Consider the following 26,449-nt stretch of genomic DNA (forward strand, 5'->3'; position numbering starts at 1 on the left):
ATGGAAGGGCAGACGAAAAGAAAAAGAAGAAGAAGAGGAAGAAAATCTCAGCAGATGAAGGAAGAAGCAGGACCCTCAGCCTGGGACCAGGGGAGAGATGGTCCGTGCTCAGCCAAGGTTGGACCTTCTGAAACTGAGCACCCGGATGCCAGGTGCTTTTTCCTACAATGGCTGTTTTAGTTACAAGATCTGAGACGACATGGCCATCAAATGTTTGCTGGGGGAAGCTCCCACTGCAAAACTAAGTAGAAACAGCAAGAAAGGTTGAAGCCATGTATTCAAATGCTCTACTACTGGGAGCAGACCCTGCCCTCCCCAGCACCAGCCACGCCAGACAGCAGCTGCCTGTGGCTTGGCTGCCTCCCCCTAGACCGGGGGCCACTCGTGGGCAGGGACCATGCCTCGCACTTGGCGGTATCTTGGCCTTAATCACAGCCCCTGGCTCAGAACAGGGCACCGCATATATGTGTGTTACAGAAATCAATGTCCTCCATTGTATCTATCTTATCAACTGATTTATATATTTAATAGGTACCACACAGATATGGTATAAAATCCGTAAGTCTCTAAGGAATGCACAGTGGGAAATTTCCCTTTCTCCCACGCTTGTACTCCTTTCCCTATGAGGCAACCTCTGGCCCTGTCCCCAGCGCTTTAAATGTGACCAGTGCAGTGCAATTCTGGATCGCAAAAGCTCCAGCAACCAACCGGACAACCTAGTGACTCAGGCATCAGGTCATCCCCACAAAATGGAAGCTACATGCGATACCAAGGTGAAAGCCACCAGAGTGAAAACAAGGCCCCAGGATTCCATGCGGGGAAGAGGCCCATGCCAGGCTTGCAGAGGAATGCTGCTGAAGTGACAGCCATCCCCCTATAGTCATTCACGGCATGACGAGAAGTCCGTGGGCAGGAGCTATCCAGCCAGCCAACTACCCCAGCCACCTCAAGCTCCTCACACCTGTTTCTGATGTCGGCGGGATTCAAGCTGAGGAAAGGCCGAGCTGCAAAATGATGGGATGAAATGATGGGATGAAAGGAGACAAGCCAACCACAACCCACCTTGGACCCAGAGAGATGCTTTCTGCAGTGGTTTGTCTGGAGGAAAAAAAGATTCCCTGAAAAGGACTCAGCTGGGAGCTGGGTGGCACCATCCCCATAGACGGGCTCCGTGGGGACACAGCAGACAGGCACTAAGCTGGCTGGGAGGGGAGGGTCCCAGGCCACCGAAGCACACAGGGTGGGGAAGAACCTGGGCAGAGTCCCATGGGGCGAGCCATGTGTGACAGGAACATCCGGGCACACTGCTTCATCTAGCCGGACCGCGAGGGGATTTTTTTGAAGACTGAGTAACCGTTGCCCTGTATAGTCACCAAACCAAAGACTAAAAAAAGACCCGAGCCACGCAGGCTCATCTGTCCTCCCGGGCTCCTGCCTCATGTGGTGACACCGCACCGGCAGGCTAGGGGGTGAGCCGGGCGCGCATCTGATTCTAGCCAATGTGTTACTATGTTTCATTCCCTGTCCCCATGCCTAGAGGCTGCTGCAATGTGTATAAATTTAGAAAGAAAAAGACAGATAACGTGGAAAAGTCCATTTAACAAAATGAGTTGTTTTCTTTCTTTCTTTTTTTTTTTTACTCCACTAAAGAAAAGATAAACCAATCATGTTACTTATTCAGCCCTCACCCTGGTGGAATTTGGTATTCTGGACAGTAGCTCGATAATGCAGGACCGCAGCCCGAGATTAAATAGCTTCTTCTGAAAACTGTAAAACAGCCAAGCTTCCATCCACAATGTTTTTTAGAAGCTGAAGGAACAAAATGACAGGACCTCGCACGAGATCGGTAATCGACTCAGGTCTCTTCTGAACGAGCAGAGGTCTTTCAGTGAAGACCGTGTTTATTGCCACGAATGCCAATACCAGCTCACCTGACAATACACTGTGCCTGACGATGCCGTTTCACCAGGAGTTATGCATCGATGCTTTAAATAAAGTAAACCCGGCTTTCTAAGGAAATTAGGATCACAGATGGGAGATTTTGGGTGATGGTAGAAATTACCCTGCAAGAGAAACCGCTTGAGAAATGCTTGCCTTCCCTCACAGGCAAACTCAGAGCCAGTGGGTTTCAGAGCCCCTGCTAGGAAGTCACCTCCAATGAATTCCATGATCCAATCATTTAACCCAATTCCCATTTCACAGAGTGAAGTGACAGGCCAAGGTCACATGGCTGCCAGTGACAGAGGGGTCAGGTCTCACAGCTCTTCCCAGTGCTGCTTCTGCTAGCACCACCCCCACCCCACCCCGAAGTAGCGGACACAAGGGCTCTACCTCCGACAGCATCTCATACTGGCCTCTTCTTCCAAGGGCAATGGTCAGTAGATCGTAGACCACAGATGCACTCTGTAGACTGATGAGGCGGTCGCTCTTGTGCTCGGGTATTCTGCTCAGCACAGCGTCCCGGTTGGCCTGAAAACAACACGGAAGAGAGAAGCAGAGAGTGAGCCAGCCCATATACACAGCTATCGTTTTGTGGAAAGAAGTCATCTAGGCCCTCCTGCCCCTAATGGCTTGCCAAGGGCCTGGAGACAAGGGCAGGAGTGAGTATGGGGCTTGTCACCTTGGGCTGTTATTTCCAAATCCCCTGAGCGCCACAGCACACAGTACAGGGTACCCCCCAAACACAAAAGCCTGGAGGGATGGTCCTGGAGGATGCTTGGGAGCTGTCAATGGGCATTTGCAGGAAGCTTTAGGAGCTGATGCAAAGCAGGGTGATTTCTCCTGGGCTTGGGCTCACAGCAGCCCGGCTGTAGACACAGCCAGGGCTCTGGGGCAGTAGAATCACCCACTGGGTGGGACCCTGCCGTGTCTCGCTTGTAGGCCCAGCTCCTGCTCTACATTACAGAGTGGGGGGAAATCCCCAGCCCCACACTCCCATCATCAAATGATGCCATTAAGTTCTGTCGGTTCTGCAGAGACATGTACTTTTCCTCTGTCACTAAAGCAACATTCAGATCCCTATATGGCACCTTCATTGGAACAGACTACAAAGACTAATGCAATCTTGTTTGGGGAAGCACAAAACAGCTGTAGAAGAGAAAGCAAGAAGCAAACCGATTTTTGCTTTAAAAGAGATTACCAGAGGACTCGAGAGAGCACCTTGCCTTTTGCACGTCTCCACTGCCTGGCGCAGAAATACAGCGGGCACATTCCAGCTTATTAATCTCATCTATCTAGAAATCAAATGCTCTTTACAACAACGTGTTTTCATTACTTTTGAAATTTAATTTCTCTACAGAGTCTCCAGACATATCACATGTATTAGGGCTGCTAACCACTCTAACCATTTTTCCCTTCCTCCCGACTAGGGAGTTCAGAATCAATTAAGTTAGATTTTGCCTGTCTTTTCTCCCCCTGCTAATTAGCAGAAGTTTCCAGATCTATCCATCCCTAGGAGGACAGAAGGGCCCCCTTGGTTTTTCCTATGAAAGTGGTAGGTGAGGCACCAGGGTCCCTGGTCCAGGCAGGCTGATGGGTACCCTCCTGCCTGACAAGCCCACACACCTTCTCTCCCACTAATGAGATGAAATGCCTCCTCTGTGTGTGTGTGAGTCCAAGGCACTCACTTTTAGCCACCCATCCGTACTTACGCACTTTAAAACTCCCTGTTCTTAAATGTCAAAGACAAATAAGAATATATAAGACAGGCCACTTCCTACCAAGTGAGTCATCTTATGGATACAAGCCTGCTTTTGAAGATTTCATTCTAAGGTTTTCTTGTTAGGAGTGACTTTGGGCCAACAAAAGAAGCTGTAAGGGAAATAGGGCCTGCTGTAAGGAGTCTCATTTTATTTACTTGCTATAAATGTGCCATATTAGGACCAATGCCTGGAAGAGAACAAAACAAAACAAAACAAAATACTACTTAAGAGAGATTTTCAAGTTATGCCAAGTACATTTTTTTTTAATTTTTAGAGAAAGTATATTGAGGTCTTTTAATTCAAACCTCAAACAAATCCACAAACAATAAATATCCCAGAACAACGTCTCAGAGGTAGTTGTGCAAATGTAGCTCTGATAACCCCTTTCTCCTGGGGGAAATTCGTTTGATTTGAGGTGAGAAAGCAGTACAATGCCAAACCATATCTTACAGGTGGAGAGACTGTGGACAAACAAAGTCAGAACAAATGAAGAATACAATTTTCTCAGACAGACACACACACACATACACACACACAAACCCACAGGAATTCTCATTTGGTTCTGAAATTGAGCATGTGCATTTTTTGTCTAAAAACTGAAAAATCAAGAAGTCAAGGAACATGAAAAAGGGCTCCCAAGAGCAACTTAATTTGGACTTCTACCTACACAGTTATGGAACCATTTACAGGGAGAGCATAATCGTTTTGGTTGGAGACCCAGACGTTCATATTTACTGACGAAGTCACTGGGCTTCACCATCCTCTGAAGAGGGTTTCCAGAAATTAACCACCACAGAGCCAAATCTGATGGTCTCAAAGGGATCTCAATTTTGAGTATTATTAGTTTCTGTCATTTCAATTAAGGAGCAGGAAAGGTGGGGGCATCATTCCCAAGACATCTATACTTGGAGAAAGCACTTGAGAGATGTAGTTATGTTTTCCAAACTCTAAACTGGAACCCACGATCTGACAACGGGACGTGATATTTTCAGTCAGAATTGTCCAAGAAATGTAAAATGTGTGGCCGCTACTCTTTCAGAACCTTCCCGACGTAACCAACCAAGTCTGCCCGAAGGAAACTCACTGCCAGGTTGCAAGGAGTCCAGCTCAGAATGAGGGAATGTGAGCTAGGGGGCTAACATGAGCTGGCCGCCCCCGCCGAAGAGCCGATGACAAAGCAGGGTGAGAGCGGCTCATTTGGAAAGCAGTTACTGAATGCCACCAGGTGCCAGCCTGTTCACATACATGCCTTCCCTGGTTGTGCCAAGGCAGAGTAGAGAATGTAAATGACACCGTTCTGAGTTACCAGCTGACAGTCAAGGAAAGATGAGTCGAGGGGGGCAACCTGTTTCCTTCAGAGGAAGTAAGGCCAATGACGTCAAAGAGGTTCCAAATAAAAAGCTGTGGTAACTCAAGCAGTCTTGCTCTTGTAAACATCTCTGGGCCATTTCACAGAACAAGAAAACCCACAGGTTTTTTCTGAGGCAAGAATGCTAGCCTCCCTAACTAATCCCAGCCTCTCCCTATCCCTCCTTCACTCAGCCCATTGGACATTCTTCTTGGGTTCCATTTCTAAATCCTCTTCAGCTGGGTGTATTTCATGCCTCCATTGAAACCACACGCTTGGGGAAGAAGGGAAATACTTCCTCTTGCTTCAGTCACGATTGCTTTTCCTCCTCCTTCTCCTCCTGCCTGCCTGGTGAGCTGGGAGAGCTGGGAGGAGACAGTCTGATCTAGAAAGAGCAACAGACCACCGCAGGATGCATCCATGTTGCCTGCTGCCGGTCCCCAGGTTCGTCGTCTATAGAATGAGTGAATGGGTGCAAGGACATCTAGGTCCCTCCCAGTTCCAGGAGCCTCGCCGTTCTGTTCAGGTGCTCAGCACACACCGCTTATGTGCCAAGGTGCTGACTACTGCGACACAGATTGCCTCCCACAGTTCCAAGCCAGGTCGTGCCTAGCACCACGCAGAGCAGAAAGCCAATAAATGGTGAGGAATGAAATTCTAGACGTAAACTTTGATAGCCTGGCCAGACATTAAGAAAACATTTCAAAGGAATCCGATGGCCTGGCAAAAACTCCCTCATGACAGCAGAGCCAGGAAACAGGAAAGAGCTCTCACAGCCCGGGACTCCAGAGTGCCCGGGGAGCCAGCGGGAGGCCTGTCCAAGAGGACAAGGCTGCTTCATCAGGCTCCCGGCTACAAAACCCAGAGGTCTGTGTTCACCACCAGAGACTTATCCCTAAACTCTCCCTCCCACCCAGGCAAGCTGAGGGGGCTTCCTTCCCTTCTTAGGGTTCCTTTGGCGGTCCTTTTAGCTACAGTTTACCTACCCACGGTTGTGTTCATGTTCCATCAGTAGCCAGAAGGCTATTAAATGAATGAACTCAGATGCCTGTTAACTGCTTGCCTAAGAGAGGCTCCATGCTCCAGGCTGAGATTAACCGACAAGGGCCATTCTAAGTAGTCCAAGAATTAAGAAACATCCCTCTTAAACCCCTGTTGTTGTTTTTCCCTCCACCCAGGTATCCCCTCTAGAAACTATTCTTCTCCCAAGAAAAACAGCCACCATACTGACGGAGTCACCATATCAAATACAGGACCGTAGGAACGAGGGGGGTTGGGGGGAGAAAAATGTGAAAGCACATTCTACTTACCATCGATTCACTAATCAGCAGTAACAACAGGGCTTCTTCAGTATTTTCTTGAGGACAAAAAATGCTGTGTAAAGAAAATCAAATTTTACATGTGGCAATTTCAAAATCATATAAAATACATGACGATGAACTGCACTGAGTATTAAAAGCTTCTAGATTTTTATGTAGAGCCCACCAAAAATACTCTATCATCTGACACTTGAATTAATTTGCTTATTTCTATGGTAATCTATGGAATTTATACATTTTAAGTACGTATTTTAATAGCAGGCAGCAGAGATAAGTAAAGCTATAAAAACCACATTAAAAGCCCAAATAACATATATGCCTATTATAGAGGAAGAAATTGATCTCAATGATAAAGCTTTCTTCTAAACGCATTTTGGGGGTATAGACTGTAGGCACCTCACTAAGCAGTCCACTGCTTACCTTTCACTTGCTAACTGCTGTATATTATATTGTCCTTTAGATGAAACAAGAGATTGGAGGCAATTTTAGAGTTTGAATCATTTCTAGAATACTGTAAGAATTTGGCAAGCCACCTTAATTAAACACACATGTTCTATTATGGGGTGGCATGCAAGAGCTAGTTGTCTTATTCATCTATTTTATGGAAGCTGGCCGACCTCTAACATCTGGGATTAAAAGAAAAAGCTTTTAAGCTCAATGTTGCTCAAGATTAGAGAACAACAACAACAAAACCCCCAAACGTAACTCCAATCTCCATCCTTTATAGCCTTTTTTTTTGGGGGGGGGGAGGTGCTTTGAGCATTTTTAGAGACTTGCAGCATTTTTTTCTCTCTTCTAAAAGCTCTAGAATCCTTTGAGTAAAATTGGGAGCGTTATCACCAATTGAGCCAAATTCGATTCTTTTTCACGGAATGGAAGAAGAGTGCAATAAAAATGAACTCGGTTAAAAAAACCCCAAAAACTCCTGGATGTTTTGGAGGTGATCAAATAAAGACTAAATTTACATCTTCCCAGTGCTAACATCACAATCATTTAATTTAAGAGATGGGATGATCCTCCCCACTTCAAAATGGCAAAAAAAAAAAAAAAAAAAAAGTCTTCCATATCATTATAAATACTTGTTCTCTTTGAAGGGCTGGCAACTTTTGTACGGCATGGCATCAAAGGACCACGAAGCACAATACAGAAAAAGCACAGGGCCTGGTTCTCTTTCTACACCTCTGACGTCCCCAGAGGTAAGGAGATCACCTGTGGAGTGGTCCCCATTGCCCTTGCAGGGCTAAAATTTGATGAAAAGTCTGGCCTATAAATGCAGAGCAAGATTCTGGGATTTGCAGAAACTTCTTTAAACAGGTAGCTTGAGAGGAGCTGGGTTTTTCAAAGACAGAAGTCTTCTTTCCCCTTAAATTCAGAAATAGAGCCTACAGGCTTTGAATGAAGAGTGCTCGCGACTGTGTGTGTGTGTGTGTGTGTGTGTGTGTGTGTGTGTCCACCCAGCCATCATTTCTTGATATCCTGGCTGTGCTTACATACCATTGGGACCTTACCAATAAAGCAGCAACATTAACCATTTTTCTCACAGCCAGCCAGTTCCGCATGGTCCAGACTAATTGAAAAGAAGAGAGAGCCCGTGCTAATTGTGACTTAACACCAGCCTATTCAGTCCATGGATAATCCCCAAATTCCATCTGAGCCATCCAGCCTGCTTAAACGCTAAGTTGTGTTATTTTTACCAGAGCTGCTAACAAGTAGCACATTAACTGATTCTAATTCCACTTCTTCTACCCTTCCTTCGAGGCAGGCGAGATGGGGAGTCAGGAGTGTGGCAAACTCTCAGAGCTGGCAGGAAGAAGTGGGGGGTGAGAGGAAGAGGAAGGGCAGTTTTAAGAGACATGCTGAAAACTATACACCAGAATGCCCCTTCCACTACACGTGGATTCTTTAGACCCATTTCTGGCCATTCCTCCCCTGCTCTCCGTTGAAGGACATACGGAGCTCAGGGTAGACGGTCAAAATCACTGGGGTCTTTCTTTTGCGACAATCTCGTCTGGGGGTCCAAGAGCATCAGGAGAGATCCTGATCCTGGGGTACCCAGGCCTCAGCCTTGTGGAGTGGAAAAACTGGGGCCCGACCCATAGGACGTTGACTGAAGGGCAGGGTGTGAGGATAAGAAGGGACAAGGAGAACACAGGGTTCATGGACAGTGAGACAAGCTGCTGGAGGACAGACTGGGGCCAGGAGAGGAGGTGGGAGCACAGCACTGCTGAGCGTAGATGGAAGGGCTATGGTCCAAGCCCAGCCGCCTTCCTAACGCCTGGGCTGACCTGGCAAGTGGCTCGTTTTCTTACTTTGGATGAATTTACCTATTCATCGTCTGACTCTACATAAAAGGAACACGGGTAAGAATCTTCATTTATGAATAGTGATCATGACCTTGCCAAGGCTGCCAAATCACAGCCCTTTCTAAAAATTTCCCCAGATGGGTGAAAAATGTCACTGTACGTGGTAGAAACCATCCTACAAAAGAAATTAATCCAATTTTATCCACCGCAGTTCATCTTTCTGTCATCTTTCGCTATTACACAACTAATGACGAGTTGGATGTCTGGAAGTCAAAGGCACCATCCAGGTGTCAACGCAGACGCTACCTAGGTGCAAGGAGGGCTCTGAACACCTCTGACCCACAAGAAAGTTATGTGTAAGTGACAATATTAACTCCAAGGCCCAGCAATGGTACTTTTCTAGGTGGTTGGTCTTGTTTTTTTTTAAGATTTATTCATTTATTTTGAGAGAGAGAGAGAGAGAATGAGCGGGGCGAGGGGCAGAGGGAAAAGAGGGAGAGAATTTCAAGCAGACTCCCCACCAAGCAGGGAGCCCAACTCAGGGCTCAATCCCATGACCCATGAGATCATAACCTGAGCTGAAATCAAGAGTCAGACGTTCAATCAACTGAGCCACCCAGGCGCCCCTGCCTTTCTAAAAGTTTTAATATGCCTTGCCTGGTTGTGGTACCCCTAGAGAATTCCCAGAGAAATACAGCCTCTGAACCGCAGCCAGTGGGTAAGAGCTAAAGAGTCAGAGCCCACAATGGCTGCAGCTCTCCCCATCCCCGAGTCGTACCGTTAAAACATGCTGAGGCAGAAAGTACATCAGTGTCAGGTTGGTGTGGAAGGACAAGGGTTTCAAGAAAGGAAAAGGACTTAATCATTAAGAGTACCTGTTGATTATGACGGATCAGCCAGTCCAATCTGAGGATCACCCAAGCACACAATTCCATACAGGCCAACACCCCTTTGCGACAAAAAAGAAACGTCCTTCATTCTGATCAAGTCCACTGAGCTATGCTCTGGAGTGAACTGGGTGAGTCCCACAAAAGCATATGGCCTTGTACAAGGGCTTCTGCATTCCCGATGAGAGGACAGGCCCTCCACCATGACCGGAAGGAGGGCCGTGTTCGCTCGAGGTGAGCACGAGGTGGCAGGCAGAGGGCACAGCGTGTTGTTCACGTGGCTTCAGTGCTGCCACTGCATGCTTTTCCTGACCCTTCAATGCCCTCATCTTCACACTTTCAACAGTGTCCTCATCCTTACCCTAACCCTGTGTGCTGGCTCAGGGAGGTTCAGACCTGTATTTAGAAGTCCATGCTAGTCACTCTCTCCTGCAGGGCCTACAAAGGAGTTCAGCACAATGTCTGGCTCCCGGCTCTCTGTAAATGTTTTCATCATCCACTTTCTGGCAGAAGAGGAGTGTTTAATCTCGTCTCTTACTTGGTGCTAATCATGAAGTCTCAAGTGTTTTTTTACACGGAAGAATACGATTGCAGGAAGATACACCTGATGCGTGTGCACTAAGGAACATGTGCAAGAATATTCATTGCAGCACGTTCTAGAAGGAGGAGTCGGATAAACATGCAAACAAAAAAAATCGGTATTTTAGGTGCTATGATGAAAAATAAATGAGCTCATGTGACAGAATATGCTCAGAAAGGACAGGTAGATAAGGTGATTGGGGAATACCTTTTTGAGAAGATAATAGTCAAGCTACTTGGGCCAGGGCCTGAATGAGATGGAAGCAGTCCCAAATGAGAAACAACTCTAACTTCCATCACGAGTAGAATGGATCAATACGTTGGAGTATATATGGAATACTACATAATAATTGCATGTAGAGATATGGGTGAATCTCTCAAGCATAATGTCAGACAGAAAAAGTTAAACAAGAGAGTTCTTCAGATATTATTCCATTTATAAAAATTTCAAAAATGGTACAAACTAATTATTAGGATAGAACTCAGGATGGTTACCCTTGGGTAGGGGGTAGTAATCAGTAGAGGGCCTCAAGGGTTCTGGCAATGTATGTTTTTTTTTGTTTGTTTGTTTGTTTTTAAAGATTTTATTTTTTTATTCGACAGAGATAGAGACAGCCAGCGAGAGAGGGAACACAAGCAGGGGAGTGGGAGAGGAAGAAGCAGGCTCACAGCAGAGGAGCCCGATGTGGGGCTCGATCCCATAACGCCGGGATCACGCCCTGAGCCGAAGGCAGACGCTTAACCGCTGTGCCACCCAGGCGCCCCTGGCAATGTATGTTTTTTGATCATGGTGCTAATTACATGGATGTATTCGCTTGGCAAAAATTCATCAAGTTTTATATTTTGGTTTGTGTATTTCTCTCAATATGTGTTATGTGTCAATAAAAAGCTTACTTAAAAAATAAATAAGCAGGGGTGCCTGGGTGGCACAGTCAGTTAAGCATCCGACTCTTGATTTCCACTCAGGTCATGATCTCAGGGTCTTGCAATGGAGCCCCAGTCGGGCTCTGTGCTCAGCAGGGAGTCTCTCTCCCTCTCCCTCTGCTCCTCCCCCACTCGCTCTCTCTAAAATAAATAAATACATCTTTAATAAATAAATAGGCAAGGTCAAAAAATTCCTCACAGAAAGACCTAGAAGGAAGGAAGCAAAGAGGCCCATAGCATGTGATCCCTCTCCTCTTTCCTATCTAGGATTATCAACATTTTATTTCCTTTCAAATTTGAAGATGGGGAGAGAATGGGCATCCTATTTCCACTTCAGGTCCAGGCCTCAGTGACAAGGAGTGGAGTTTTCTGACAGAGCTCACTTTTCTGTTATATTCTATTATGACCAGCTATTCTGAATGGTCCTTGTGACCTGCTGGAGCTGGAAGGCCTTGTGCCTTCTAAAGTCTGCTCTGTGTTCATATTTCTCATAAGAGACTGAGGAGGGGGAAGCATTTGAGACTACTGGCCAAGATGGGATTTAATCATTATCTTGGAATCCCTTTTTCGCCTGCCAAGCAGCATAACTGAATTGGCAATAACATCCTTTTTGCCACGGGGCTGACTGATCAGATAGTCCCAGTGATCAGGGAGCCCCAAGACAAGTATAATCCCAAAAGGCTTTCTCTCTTTACTAATAAACCCAAAGTATCACTGTGAACACACAAAACTAGAAAGCTCAAAACTGACAGTGATAACTGAAAGAATAAGGATCAGTGTGGAAATTAATGAAATAGTGAATAGAGAGACACAGTAGAAAAACTGAAAACCAAAGTTGGTTCTTCAAAAAGGTCAATGAAATTTGACAAAGGTTGGCTTAGCATCTGAAAATCAATTAATGTAATACATTACATCAACAGAATAAAGGACAAAACATACATGATTATCTCGATAGATGCAGAAAAAGCACTTGACAAAATTAAATACCCTTTCAAGATAAAAAGGACTCCACAAACTAGTGATAGAAAGGAACTTTCTCAGCCTGATGAAAGGTACTTATGAAAACCCACAGCTAATTTCACACTTAATGGTGAAAGACTGGGTGCTTTCCCCCTCCTAACAGCAGGTATAAGACAGGACGTCCACCACTCCTTGCCACTTCTATTCAACTGTACTGGAGGTTCTAGCCAAAGCAATTGGGGAAGAAAATGAAGAAAATGAAATAAAAGTATCTTAGTTAGAAAGGAAGAAGTAAAACTAACTCTATTTGCAGATGACATGATCTGGTATGTGGAAAATCCTAAGGAATCTAAAACACTACTTGAACAAATGAACAAGTTCAGCAAAATTGCAGTATATAGGATCAATACAGAAAATCAACTGTATTTCTCTATACCTGCAATGAACAAACCAAAAACGAAATTAAGAAAATTCCAATTATAATAGTACCCAAAAGAATAGCATGCACACACACAGTAAGTTTCATGAAATAAGTGAATAAGTGAGTAAGTGAAAAACTTATACCCTGAAAACAACAAATCACTGTTGAAAGAAATTGAAGAAGACTTAAATAAATGAAAAGATATCCCATGTTCATGGATGAGAAGACTCAATATTGTTAAGATGGCAATATTCCCCCAAACTGATCTATGGATTCAATGCAATTCCTATCAAAATCCTAGCTGCCTTTTCTTTTCTCTCTTTCTCTGTTTTTTGTTTAATGTTTTGTTTTTTGCAGAAATGGACAAACTGATACTAAAATTCATATGAAAAAGGCAAGGGATTGAGGGATGGGGGGGTGACAGCTTAGGGGTGTTAGGTTTATTGTTGGGGTAATAAAAACATTCTAAAGTTGATTATAGCGACAGAAGCACAATTATATGACTATATTAAAAGCCACTGAACTGTATTTTTTTAAAGTTTTTTTTACTTATTTACGTGATGTCTACATCCCATGTGGGGCTTGAACTCACGACCCCAAGATCAAGAGGCACATGCTCTTTCAGCTAAGCCAGCCAGGTGCCCCCTGAACTGTATACTTTAAATAAATGAATTGTATAGTATGTGAATCACATCTCAAGAAAACGTTAAAAAAAAAAAAAAAGCTGATTGTATCTGTGTGGAATGAAATTGTGACTCAGCAACCAGTCCTGGTATGGGAATCTCCCTTTAGCTAGTAATTGCATTTTCTAGATCTTCATGTTGCCTCCATAATTCTCCTTGGACAGCTGGGGAAGTTGATGTCAGGAGAGTGACAAGATCTGAGTGGTTCACAAAATAAAGGAGAAATGGCCAGCATTATGAGCTTTTCTGCCTTCAAGAGGCGAGGCCACATTGGAAAAACACCCAAACAAACACAGAGCTCTACCCATTTCCAACTTGATGAGGGGAGGGAGCAGGAGCTGAGTTTCTCAATATACCTGTCACCTTATATACTTGTCTATTAAGCAGCAGAGAAAGCAGGAAAAAAAACCCCAAAAAACCCAGGCCTATTTTTAGGATATAAATTTCACTTTAAAAATGAACCCCAAACCTACTTCTAAATAGTTCATAGTGAGGGATCAGCATTTTTAAAGTGAGAGTTTGGGAAGCGCTAGAACAGATGTTCTGTGAATCCAGATAAGGACTAAGGAATAAGCAGAGGCTGTGAATTCAGCAAACTCATGGTTCAACAAGGCCATGAAAAGGGGGGATTAAATTAAAAGGGGGATTAAACACAAACTAAAATAGCCTAGGGAAAAAGTTAAGAATATGCTCACTTGTCTAAATCCGTATAAGAAATGCAGTCTGAACAAGAGGAGGATGAGGGAGAGAACTGCCAGGGTCAACGTAAGGGGATTAAGAGGAGGCTGCCTACTGGAGAAATGCTGTCCCCTTTGAAAATGTGACAATCATTTTCAGAAGTCACAGATGCAGTAAGCATCTAGTCACCCCCGCCCCACCCCCCTGCTCTGGGGCCTCAGAAGAAGCAGCCTGCAGTCTCTCTGCCATTTTTTTCAATTTGATAACCGTTGCGGAAGGTTTCCACATTTATTCATACACGCCCCCTTCCCCTCATGGAGAGATTCTGAACTGCCATCATGCCTCTTCCTTGCAGGAACCGGCAAAGATAGGAGGGTGAGACTCTAAGGGGAGGAATCAAGAGTGAGTCAACAATCTCCTATCTCCTGGCCCCCTCATGGTCTCTCCTGCCAGCCCCCAACCCCCCAACCTGGGGAAGGCCCACGCTGAGGCTGCAGAGGTTCCCTAGTCCACCTTCCTCCAAGGTGGCCAAGTCCCAGATTTAAAACTTAAAAAAATTAAGAAGTTCTAAAATGACATCGCCTTCCAGTTACTTACAAATAATTTAATTCTCCTTCTTCTCATAGCTAATTCAGTTTAAAACAAATCTGTAAACAAAAGGATCAAGGAATTGCTGAAGAAAAGAAAAAAAGGCTAACTCTGGCTTACAAACAGCTTTGTCACTGATTGCTGGATAATGCTGGGGTTCTTATAATAAACAGAATGAGAATCCCAAAGACCAATTGTGATGGCCAAGAATAGTAGCCAAGCACTGAGAGGAGAGAATTTTCCTACTTAAAATGTGCCCACCAGTGCACTGATATTCACTGAAGTTGCAAAAAGTAATGAGGTATCTCCATTAAATTGGCAAATGAGACTTGTTTGTCTGGTTCTGTTTTAGGGGAAGAATCTGCCCTTGAACTTCTACTCATCCTTGAGTTTTCCCAAAGTTTTCCTCCCATCCCCTAACCTACAACTGAGGACATCGATGGCCATACTTCTCTCCTGAGTAGACGCGGGCTTTCCGAGTGAGGGTGTAGGTTTTTGTGTTTGCTCCTTTCCTGAGAGGATCATCCAGAGGTGACTGGCAGGGTGGGTCCTCCAGGGGGTTCCAGTAGCTCTGTTCACACATACCCCGCAACAAGATCTCCGCCAATTGCCTGGCTATTGTCTGGAAACACAAAGGAGCAAAGGCACAACCGTGAATCGATTCTGTATCACTCATTCACTCACTCGTTCCTTCAGTCAATATTTTCCCGTCATCACTTTGTGCTAGGCACTATTGCAAGACTCATGATTAAATATTTTTACTTCTCTGATGAAAATTATATCAGTTGATGACAAAAAAGAAAAGGAAAAAAAATACACTAAGGTATTTGAACCATTTCAGAAAACAAGTCAATGCCCTTCGAATGCCACCCTGCCTCTGTGACACTCTGGAACAACGGAAACTTTTAGTTCAGCTCTTTCCCAAAAGCTTTTATCATAGGCGAACTGCAAATATTTTCATCACCTCCAACAGATCCCTGCTAAAAACCAAACTTGGCAATACGCCAGGGCTCGACCTAGATGATGTTATTCCTGAAAAAAAAAAAAGATAGCTTTTCATTGCTGGTAAGATGGTACCCAGGGTAGATTTTTGGAATGCCTTCCCTCTTTGAAGTGCCAAGGGCCAGTCTCAGTGCACCCTGGGCCTTCCAGCCCGAGGGCTACTGCTGGCCTGTGCAGAAGAGAAAGCAAGGTGGCAAGTATGGCTACTGATCCGGAAAGACCCTTTTTCAAAGCTGGATAGGTATCTCTTCTCTCACTGAGAAAACCCAGATATATCTGGATCTTGTCATCCTAAATCAGACACAGATTACTAAGCTTTTCAAACTCTCTGTAGTAGAACAGTTCACGTCTCATCAATGGGAGGAGGGGGTATGTGACATCTACTAAGAGAGATTTTGTTAGCCGATGCAGATCGGTTCACTTACCTCGTAATCTTCCAGTGATAAAAAAGAGAAGTAAAAACAAACAAAAAACCCCACAAAATCTCCCTGAGAACAGAAGCAGGTGCACCTCAGGGTGGCCCATGTTACCCCATAATCAGCTGAAGGCGGCAAAATAAAACTTCAACCATCAGGTTTTTCCATAAGGTTTTCACATTCTTTGGAAACATGCAGGCAAAGAATGTCGATCTTCCCTGAGAGTGAGACTTTTTAAATAAATATGTTCCAGAAGAGAACTTTGCTAGGTTTTCATCCGCATGAACTCTCCTAAAACACCACAAGGAAACTTAAATGCAACCAAATCACTAGCTTAGAGGCTTCTGATAACCACTGGGTAAAGGCAAATTTTCTTGATTATTCCCAAGTAAGACCCACGGGCTTTAATGTCTATAAAAATGTGAAATTAAATGCACTCCTATCATCCCCAACTGAGCCATCTGTAAAGATCTCATAAGAACACAATTTTCAGGACCTAAACAGTTCCTGCACTGTTTTCTTAAACCTTTCATTATAGTTTCATTTTGATCTCCCTGCAGTCATATAAGTTAATGACTTCTGCTGGAAGCATCAACTGGCAAAAAGTAACCGCCATTCACTATAGTGGAGGAAAAAAAATGTCAAAGGAAAAAAAATGAACAAGGAGCTTCATTTTCTGGATAGACCTGCCATGGAGGGATTCTAAAGTTATAAAAATCTTTGCCCTCCACAGTCGGCTTGTCCACTACGAGACAGCTCATGCTAGATCTCACTTTACCTCCAGGTATTAACCTTCCAGAGAGACTTTGAAAATGAGGTTTTGATGTGATTGCATGTTTGAAACGTGTCACTCCACCCCTGCACTAACCGATTAGGAAGGATGCCTGGTCGTGTGCACAGACAGCTCAAATGGAGTTCAGAACAGGAGATAAATATGAGAAATGACCAGCACAAACACCACTATTGATCAGACTTTTCACTTTCTGTACTCCGGTTTTATCTGCTTGCCATTGAAATGCTTATAAACTGTTGGTAACTTTCAAGTAAGGTCAGAAGGGAAGGAAGGGAGCCAGAAAGAAGTCAAGCTTTAATGTATAAACTTGGTCATTAAATCCATTGTGTATGTATTTTTCTAATTGTGGTAAAATTCACCTAACCTAAAATTCATCATTTTAACCATTTTAATGTATAACCCAAAGGCACTCAGTACATTCACAGTGCTATGCAACCATCAACTCTCTCTGGTTCCAGGATATCACCTGAGAGGAAACCCTGTACCCTTCTAGTGGTCACTTTCCATTCCCTCCTTCCAGACCCTGGGAACAACTAATGTGCTTTCTGTCTCTGTCAATTTGCTCATTGGGGACATGTTGTATAAATGGAATCCTCTACTATGGGGCCTTTTTATGTCTGGCTTTTGTGCCCTCAGCATCATGTGTTCAAGGCTGACTCATGTCAGAGCCTGGGTTAGTGCTTCATCCCTTTTTGTGGCTGAATAATACTCTATTGTGTGGACGTACCACATTTTTTTATCTAGTCATCCACCGAATGACCTTCGGATTGCTTCCATCTTCTGGCTGGCGTAAATAGTGCTGCTACGAAATTCATGTACAACGGTTTGTTTGAACACCTGCTTTCAGCTCTTCGAAGTATTTACCTAAGAGTGGGGTTGCTGTAAACGGACTTGTAAATCCTTCTCGGCTGTGGTCTCACCCCCGACAGAGTTTACAAAGCAACTTTTCCATCTCATAAGAGCATCAAAAGTTTGCAATGATCAACTCATCTTTAAGGAATCATATAGCTGTGAGCAGCATTAACTGGACAAGCTTTTTTTAATTTATTTATTTATTTATTTATTTGGACAAGCTTTCTGACGGCTAGTGTAGACCAAGATACCCGTGAATAAGAGCCACGAAGTGCTTCACAACTACAGAGGGCAACGGATCCCTCGTGGAAATGACAAAATAAGATTCTTGGGTCCTGCCTCAAACCTACTCAGTTGGCATTTCTGAGGTCAGAAATAGGGATGTGCATTTGTTCAAATTCCTCAGGTAATTCTGATGTACACCTTTGGTGAAGCACTCAAGGAACTGGAAGCAGTTCACCCTAGGTCACCTGAGGCTCATCAACCAAGACCAAAGGTATACTTACTTGTACCTCAAAACCAACACAGAGAGGAAGTGGCTTCCCTCGTGTCAACACTAACCGGTTCAGAGCTGAAAACGGGAGGGGCAGCTCCGTCCACCCAGACTTCTGGAGCAGCCTCCTCACAGTACGTCTCCGAGAAAAGAAAATAATAACTGAAGAAACCTCTCTCCCTTCCTGACACGTCTTTATTCAGAATCCTGCCTCACAGGATTTTTAGAAGTTAAAGTACATTGATTTGAATATCATAAACCTTAGGAAATAATGGAAGATATTCTCTAATTCTGTGAAGAATAACGTTGAAGTAAGCAGCAGGCAGAGTATTCAATGCACTCACACCTTCTAATGGGGGAAAAGCCATTAATCTCCTTAATAAAATATATATGCTTTTGAGTCAACAATACGAACAAATGTTCCATATTTAAGCAATTTTCAAAGATTGGCTTTTTAATCAGCTTTTAAAGCAATGATAAGAACACTTGCCAATATAATCAGTTACTTTAATTGTGCTTCTAAATCTAAAAAGGGGCTATTCATGCTGACCAGGCAAGAAGTTTTATGAAATGTTGGGAGTAGGTCAATTTGAGAGCAAAGACATTTGGCAACAATTTTTATCCACATTTTTTCAGAGTTTTTTTTCCTTAAAGAACTCTACAAATCAAAATGTCTGTTTTGAACTTCTTAAGACACCCCTAAAATCACATCAATATATAAATAAATGCCAAAGACCAAGTGAGACCTTGGTGGGGGGCGGGGGATGTAAAGTTGCTCCTCTTGTCTCGCCCCTGCTAATTCTAGGAAAGCCTATTGCTTCGGCATCTGGCCCCACGAGCTGGATATCTGTATACTAGAACCCTGGAGACACCAAAGTGAAGATACAGCCTCACTTCCCACGACAGGAGTCACTGGGCTTCTCCCAACTGAAAACTCCCCTGAAGCACTGAAAGGGCACTGATAACAAGACAAAAGAAGGTGGAATCTTGCGTGGGGCTGTCATGGCAGTTGTGACACGTGGTATTTGCTTCGTCTCTGGCAAGCACCAGGCCGTCACCCAGACAGCCCTTGGCTACGGCTCTGCAGAGCAAGCTATGGTGGTATCAGCTATCGCCTCCCCAGCCAAGAAAGTTCAAGGGTTAAAACGAAGAGAGAGAACTTACGCCAAAAACACAGCCAAACTGCTGATGAACCAGGTTATTTAACTAGCTTTTCTATTTCTCCTCTAAGCTTTAGGATCAACATAATCAGTCGAACAACTAAGTACCCTCCAGGGTCCAATCTGCTTTGCTGTGGCTGGGTTTTGGTGTGAAATCATTAGCATAAAGCAATCTCTTCACCACACTGGCGTCTGGGAGGGCTTACATTCTCCCTGCCTTACAGGGTGCATTTCTTCTGTTTCAAGAGGTAGCATGACCAGTAGGTACATAAAAAGATGCTCGACTTCATTAGCCGTCAGAGAAATGTAAACTAAAACCACAATGAAACAGCACGTCACGCGTACTGGGATGGCTAGGACTAAAAAGACAGACAATAACAAGTGTTGTCAAGGATAGGGAGAAATTGGAGCCCTCATAACTGCTGGTCGAATACAGAATGGTGTGGCTGCTTTGGAAAATCTTCTGGCAATTCCTCCAGATTGAGCCACCATATGATCCAGCAATTCTACTCCTAGGTACATAAACACACATGTCTGCCTAAAAACTTGCATAAGAATGTCCATAGCATTATTCATAACAGCCAACACATGGAAACAATCCAAATTCCATCAACTGATGAACAGATACATAAAATGTGTTATATTCATGCACTGGAATAGTATTTGCTCACAAAAAAGGAGTGAAGGGCCGATCTATGCTCCAACATGGGTGAAGAGTGAAAATACCATGCTGAGTAAAGCCGGTTGGTCACAAAAAGACCACCTAGTATATAATTCCATTTGCATGAAATGTCCAAAATAGGCAAATCCATAAAAGCAAAACATAAATGAGTGGTTGCCAGAGGCTGGGGGAAAAGGGGAGAATGGGGATTGACTACTGATAGGTAAGGGGTTTCTTTTTGGGGATGAGAATGTTCTGAAATGAAATATTAGTGATGGCTGAACAATGTGGTGAGTACACTAAAAACCACTGATGTTAAATGGGTGAGCTGTGTGGTGTGGAAATTATAACTCAATAAAGTGTGTGTGTGTGTGTGTGTGTGTGTGTGTGTGTGTGTATATATATATATATAAATAAATAACATGGTGGAGGGGACCAGGGTGGGGGGAGGAGAGAGAACACCTGAAGTGCCCTCCTGGCCTCAATCAAATTATCCATCACACTCACCATTCGCAGGTTTTGCGTTGTTCTTGTTTCTACTGCTCTGAGGATCTCTCTAAATCTCCCGACTCCTCTCGTCAAGTTCCTGTGTGCACACAGAATTTGACAGGGTTTCCATCTGACGTGCATTAATATTAAATATTTTATACACATATTTCGATGCATTTTGTCTACATAAAAGCTGTTGGCTAGATTTTAAGCAAACAACTATTCTACACATGTCTGTCCATCTTTGCTCAACTCTGAAAAATTTGGCCTAGGACTGCTGGTCTTTTGTGCTTCCACAAACAAATTTTCTCAAGGAAAAAAAATATGAAAGTTCTGAAGCCAAAAAAAAAAAGAAGAAGAAGAAAAAGGAAGGAAGGAAGGAAGGAAGGAAGGAAGGAAGGAAGGAAGGAAGGAAGGAAGAAAGGAAGAAAGGAAGATGGAAGATAACTTGCAAGAGTCTATCTTCAACCTTACAATGGCTCCATAGTTTTCCTGCTCTCCTGGGTGGTGCTGAAATCTGTTTTCACTTAAAAGGCGAGTGGCAAGCGGGCACAGGAATTTCGACAAGGCACCGAAAGTAGTATGCTAAAGGCTTCCTGTAACTTGCCATTTTTATGGGCAGGGCAAAGATAACAGGTATGAAAACTGAGGGGCTCCACCAAGCAATCACTCTGTTCTTGGTTGGCCACCAAGCCAGCCCTCCCCCTCTCCACTCTGCACCAACTAGGAGAAGCAAGGGTCAAAGGCCCTTCTGCCAGCGAATGCATGAGGACCGGAAGCTTGAGCTGCCCCACTCGGATGGGAACGCATCTCCTCTCACTGCCCCACACTGGAATGAGACACGTCTGGTGACACATTTCACTAAAGGACAGATAATTCTCTAGTAATGTCGTGGTCACTATATCCAGCCCCCACTTGTAGTCCTCCCTGAAATCTGTACCCGGCCTGTTCGGCTGGGAACATTTCCCAGCCAGTCCCTTTACATTGAGCACTGCCACCACCTATGACATAACTTGGTGATATTTATAACTTGCTCATTAGAACACATCTCATCTTTCCAAAAAGCTGCAGAGCGGGTCAGCCGGTGCGGACCTGTCAGCCAGCCTCTGCAGGCTGTGACAGGCGCTCTAGGTATTTAGCTCTCTTCTTGGATGACATTTTAAATTGTGCAAAGGTATTTAATCAACCTGAATGTGGGTTCTCTATGCTACAAGCACTCACAAGGGCTATTAATTTGTATCTTCTACCTACCCGACATCCCAGGCCTCTCGTTCCCAAGAACAGCCCCGGAACTTTAAGATAATAGTTTATTGGCATGAGTACATCAATACTCCCATATTCCTCTCACCCACACATATCAGATGATATCAGACCAGAAGCTTCATGGTGGCATAAAAAGAGACGCGAGAGACGCGGGTGCCCAGGGCTCCAAGCAGTACTAAAGGAACTCTAACAGAGACGTGAATGAAAATTAGGTAATGGGCCCCAGGACATGCAATCTTCTCTGCTTTCCCCTTCGTTTGTTTTTATGGGATCCGTGTTCACAGGCAACAAAGTACATTTGCTTTGGGCTGAAGCTCGCCTCTCTTGAGTAACGGGGGGAAGGAAACCGCTATAACTAATCAGGGATGGGCGTGGACACTGTGGTCTAATTTGCTCCAGGATCACAGACTAAGCTCCTACCATGTGTACAAGGAACACCAGTCTGGACTGTATGACATAAGGGTGGGACTGAGGGAAATTAACCGGAGACCCAGGTTCACAGGGCTGTTTTAGCAGGGTGGCAATTAGCTCTGAAAAGGCAGCATCGAATCTAAATATGATACGCCAGGGTAGGCTACAAGATAGCAACTGGCCATTCAGACTGTCTCTCGCGCCTTCCTGGCAGAATGAGATACTTATCCAGTTACAAAAGCACAGAATTTTCTAGCTATCCACAAGCCAATGTAATCTAGTCCATTATGACACGGAAGTGAAATGCCTTGCTCAGGTTCACAAACCCAGTGAGAGAGTGAGCTGGAAGCTTTGTACTAGATTCTATTGCCTTCCTGGGCAAAAGAAAGGACAGCTCTAAAACTGAAGTGCAGCTCTAGAAGAAAGGACAAAACACAAATACAAGAGCTCAGGTCTCTGATTTATATCATTTATATGCAAATTACCTCATATATACATAATACACATTTTATGGGTTCCAGTGATCACGGCTAATGAGATGCTCCCAGGAAGTGGCTCAAAATTGGAAAGAAAATCCGTTGGCCCAGGTGAAGGAGTCTGGTGTCGAGGGTACTGCCTCGGCTGTCTTAGAAGAGAAAGGATGGCTGGAGAAATCCAACTCCCCTCTGAGGGCCCGGTGGCTCTCCCGCGCGGGACCGAGGCCCCCTGCTGGACGACTGGAGGAAGTGTCCGGGACTTAAGGGCCTCCTTACAGGAGGAGGCTGGTCAGCCAGTGGGCCTCTTTCCCAAGGCAGGGACAGTGGCCTTGAAGCAAATACAGTTTTTCTTAACTGTTTCCAGATTATTTCTGGAGAGCCTTAGATTCAGAATCAAATTCTTCCTCAAGCTCTGGGAGGTCCTGCTTGTAAACAAAGGATCCACAGGAACCCCTGAAGGCCTGACACCTTGCCAAGCAAACAAAGGTGGCGCCCTCAGGAACAACCACAGGTCAGTCTGACAGCAGGAAGAAGGGGCTGGAGGGGAAAGTTTTTTAATATTAGAAGAAGAAAGTTTCCCAAATGCAAAAACATCTCATATTCCGCAACTCCTATACCATTCAAACATTTTTTTAGTCACATAATTTTATTCAACCAATCATTTCCACTATTGCCATGAGGGCAGAAAAAAAATTTTTTTAAAGCTAGATGGATAATCATGATAGAAAGGAACAAAAAGGGGGGAAATTAACTTATAAGAATTATATTCTAAGTGCTATGAAAGACTCCAATTTGAGGAAAATAAAAGCCACATGATTGCCTTCATGTCCCTAGACTATTAGTTTATTCTTAAAATGTTAAGATCGTTAAATATCCAGAATGAACTGTTGCTTAAAAACTCCACTGCAAAATGAAGACAAGGGAGCCAGGGACTCCCCCTGGTTTTGAGGGTTTCCACAGACCCTTCACATTAGGTCATTTATTCCATTTCAACATCCCTGACTGAGAGAGCACAATGATGTCAGAATTCATTATGGCAAACTATTCTCAAAATGAATGTTCCTGCCAGCTTATGAGCAGTGAGCACTTTGGCAAGCTGTCAGAACGTGGGGTTCACCTCCTGCATCTTGCTTGGTTAAGCTTCCTGAGCCGGGTGCGTGTCCCTCCATGTGGAATGGGTCCCAACGGCTCAGCTATTACCAGGGAGAAAGGAAGGCCCTGGAGCATCAGCTGCTTGTCCGGTGAGATGCGCAGGCGCGACCATGCTTTCCCTTGCCAGCATCACTGTCGGTCCCTGACCCAGTAGGGGGAGCTCAGGCCAGTCCCACCGCCTGGCTCATGTTCAAATCCAGGCAACCTACTGCTCTGTCTTGACAGGAAAGCCCACCCACTTTTCACAGGGACACATTCTACTCCCAGTGACCTCTTTGCACTTTTTCTTTCCTCCTCCTTTTTCTCCATCGGGTTTCATCATCCTCCTTCCACCTTTCAGGTCTTGTCTGCAGGCCCTTAGTCAGGGCAAAAGCATGACTTCCTGAGGACACCGAGGGAGGCAGACTTGCTAGCATTTGGCCTCCTCCCTCTTGACCCCAGAGGCCCTGCAGCAGCATTTTTGAAGGCCTATCTCTGAAATTTACACTCATGTACAAGCCCGCGGCAGCGCCTGTCCAAAAACTCTGAACCACATTCAAAGCTCTTTAACACCGTCACCTGTGCCTCTGTACCACCAAACCAATGGGGAACTGCATTGTGAAGGAAGCCAGAGCTCCAAAATCAAAATCAAAGTGGAAAACCAGGGCTGGGAGAAAGAGACTTCAAGAACCATTTCACCTCATGATGGGTGGCTACTCCCACAGCAAGCTCAATATACTTTTTTTGTGTTATTATTTCTCCTTTCATTTCTTGGGACTAGGGTGAGAAGAGGCAATTCTTCCCCTTAAACTTGTTCTTCCAGATTATTTTCTGACCTTGGAGCATGGCCCAGGCCATCAATGCACTTAAATTCAATATCAACCATCACTGTCACGCAAACTGGTCCAAGGTCCAGGTGAGTAAAATACTTTTTATGCTGTTTGTCAAACTCCTGGATAGTGAGGACAAGGTATTTTTTTTTCCTTCTCTGTGGTTTAGAAATTCATAACTAAAGATCAATTACAGAACAAGTCAACACCACAGATCTCTCAGAGCCTAGAAATCATGTGGCTTTTCTCAGGTCCTGAAACTCTTAAGAAGTAGGTCATTTCAACAGTTACTAAGCACTATTGTACGTCGGGTTCCAGGCTCATCCCTGAGGACACACTGGTGAGCAAGGGACACCATCTCACCTCAGGGAACTCAGAGGGCTTCACACCCCCCTCCCCATAAGAACGTAGGCACCTTGTGGACCAAGATCTGCGTTTTGCTCATCGACATATCCCAAGCCCCTCAGACTGAGCCTGGCAAACAGCAAGTGCTCAATAAATACTTGTTGAATGGATTTCAGAATGACTGCGAGTTGAATAAACCAAGACCACAAGGGAATACAGTTTCTACCTGTTCTTTGTCCCCTTCTTTCTCACTGCACTGGATTGGGCAGCCCCGCAAAGCACTCTCTTAAACAGAACATGTCACACATGCCCTCGGCGGCATGGCAGCATGGGTCCTGTGGGAGCAGCGACACACCTGCCTGATCAAGTGACACAGCTGGGCATGCCTGGCCTGACAGCTTTGAGAGGGCTGCAGGGATCATAAGGATTTCGAAGACCTTTTTAAAAATCTTCCAGACATTTCAGGGCGGCTTTCCTGCCCATGTGCCTTTACACATGCTCCTCTCTGTCTGAGGTGGCTGGGAACTGTTAGTTACCTTTCCAGGCTCAGGTCAAAGGCCACCCTTGGGAACCTTTTCCCAGCTTCCCTAGGAAAACACAGGTACTGCTTCCTGGGTGCTCCCAACAAGCTTGCACGTATTTTGAACAACACACTGATTTTCATTTGTATTTATGTCTGTTAGCCCATCAAACTGTGACCACCTTGGGAGCAGGGGCCCTCTTTGTCCCAACTGCTACACAGAGCCAACCAGGTACCCGGTGACACCTAGAGTAAGCTGGGTGCCCTCAAAAGAAAGAAAATCTGAAATCTCTTTTCCCATCTCCTTGCTGAAGAGTTTTCTCGATTACAAACAGGACACCTAAAGCAGACACTTCTTACTTCATAAGATCCACCCCAAATGTATGCTAGCCACTGTCAACACAACCCCAGGAAACCAGAAATAAACTGCGCTGCTCTAGGTCACTTTCTCTTAGTTCTCAGCCTTGAGAATTGCTTCCTCTTCATTTACATAACCTGAGTAGCACCTCTTTGGAAAAAGTCTGAAATCAAAACCAGATATCCAGATCTGGAAAGTGGAAGAAGAAAAAGACATCCTTCACAGTCCGAAAGGGCGCTTCTGGCCAGCTGTCAGGGAGCTGTTTTTCCCAGAATGGCCTCCAGCTTCTCCCTCTGTATGCACTCTTTGCCTTGTATCCAATGACATGCATTTGTGAAGACAGATGGCCTGCTGGAGTCAGAGGCCAGGGATCAAACCCACAACCTTGGCCTTGTTAGCAAAGGACTGTGTCCGATCAACTAAGCAAGCCAGCTGCCGCCTAGATATGGTGACGGAGGGTGTGACAGCCATCCACGCTGGGATGTGAACAAGCAGGCGAAGCTTCCGGAAGTCTCATTTCAAACCTAATGAGAGTTGTACTAGGCTTAACAACATTTTTTTTGACTACCTCAGCAACTGAGGCTTCCCTGTGTCAAAAGCAGAGCAGACGAAGCGTTTTGGTCAGCTGGCCTGGCAGCAGGCAGCACGCCGAGCGGGCACTGGGTACCAGGCCGCGTCTTGGGCAGCAGAGGGTCAAGTCCGACAAGGCCAACAGAGCTGTCTCGGCGTCAGGACAGGGACATGCAGACAGGTCCTTCCAACGTGGCGTGCTAGAGGCCCACAGATGCAAGCCGGACCCCGAAAATGAATCACCCCACCTCCCTCAACAACCTGTTCCTCTACACTCGCTCAGACCCT

The 26,449-nt window shown here is 44.9% G+C and overlaps 1 protein-coding gene across 11 annotated transcripts in view; it reads right to left on the minus strand.

The window, feature by feature from the left end:
* Positions 1-26,449, minus strand: part of TTC7B (tetratricopeptide repeat domain 7B) — a 226,892-nt gene that overhangs the window by 122,659 nt on the left and 77,784 nt on the right. For 7 of the 11 annotated variants that reach the window (XR_004620268.1, XM_034642621.1, XM_034642619.1 and 4 more), the window contains exons 5-9: positions 20,276-20,354; positions 14,817-15,013; positions 6,360-6,423; positions 2,332-2,469; positions 1,932-2,063 (exon numbers count right to left, since the gene is read on the minus strand). Coding sequence is in view for 10 of the 11 variants with exons in the window: in XM_034642621.1 (XP_034498512.1) it covers positions 1,932-2,063; positions 2,332-2,469; positions 6,360-6,423; positions 14,817-15,013; positions 20,276-20,354 (610 nt within the window). In the remaining variant the exon portion in view is untranslated. The remainder of the gene's footprint in view (positions 1-1,931; positions 2,064-2,331; positions 2,470-6,359; positions 6,424-14,816; positions 15,014-20,275; positions 20,355-26,449) is intronic. The other 4 variants (XM_034642624.1, XM_034642623.1, XM_034642620.1 and 1 more) reach the window with 3 other exon arrangements.

Source organism: Ailuropoda melanoleuca, chromosome 14 (assembly GCF_002007445.2).
Source record: "Ailuropoda melanoleuca isolate Jingjing chromosome 14, ASM200744v2, whole genome shotgun sequence".
NCBI lineage: Eukaryota > Metazoa > Chordata > Mammalia > Carnivora > Ursidae > Ailuropoda > Ailuropoda melanoleuca.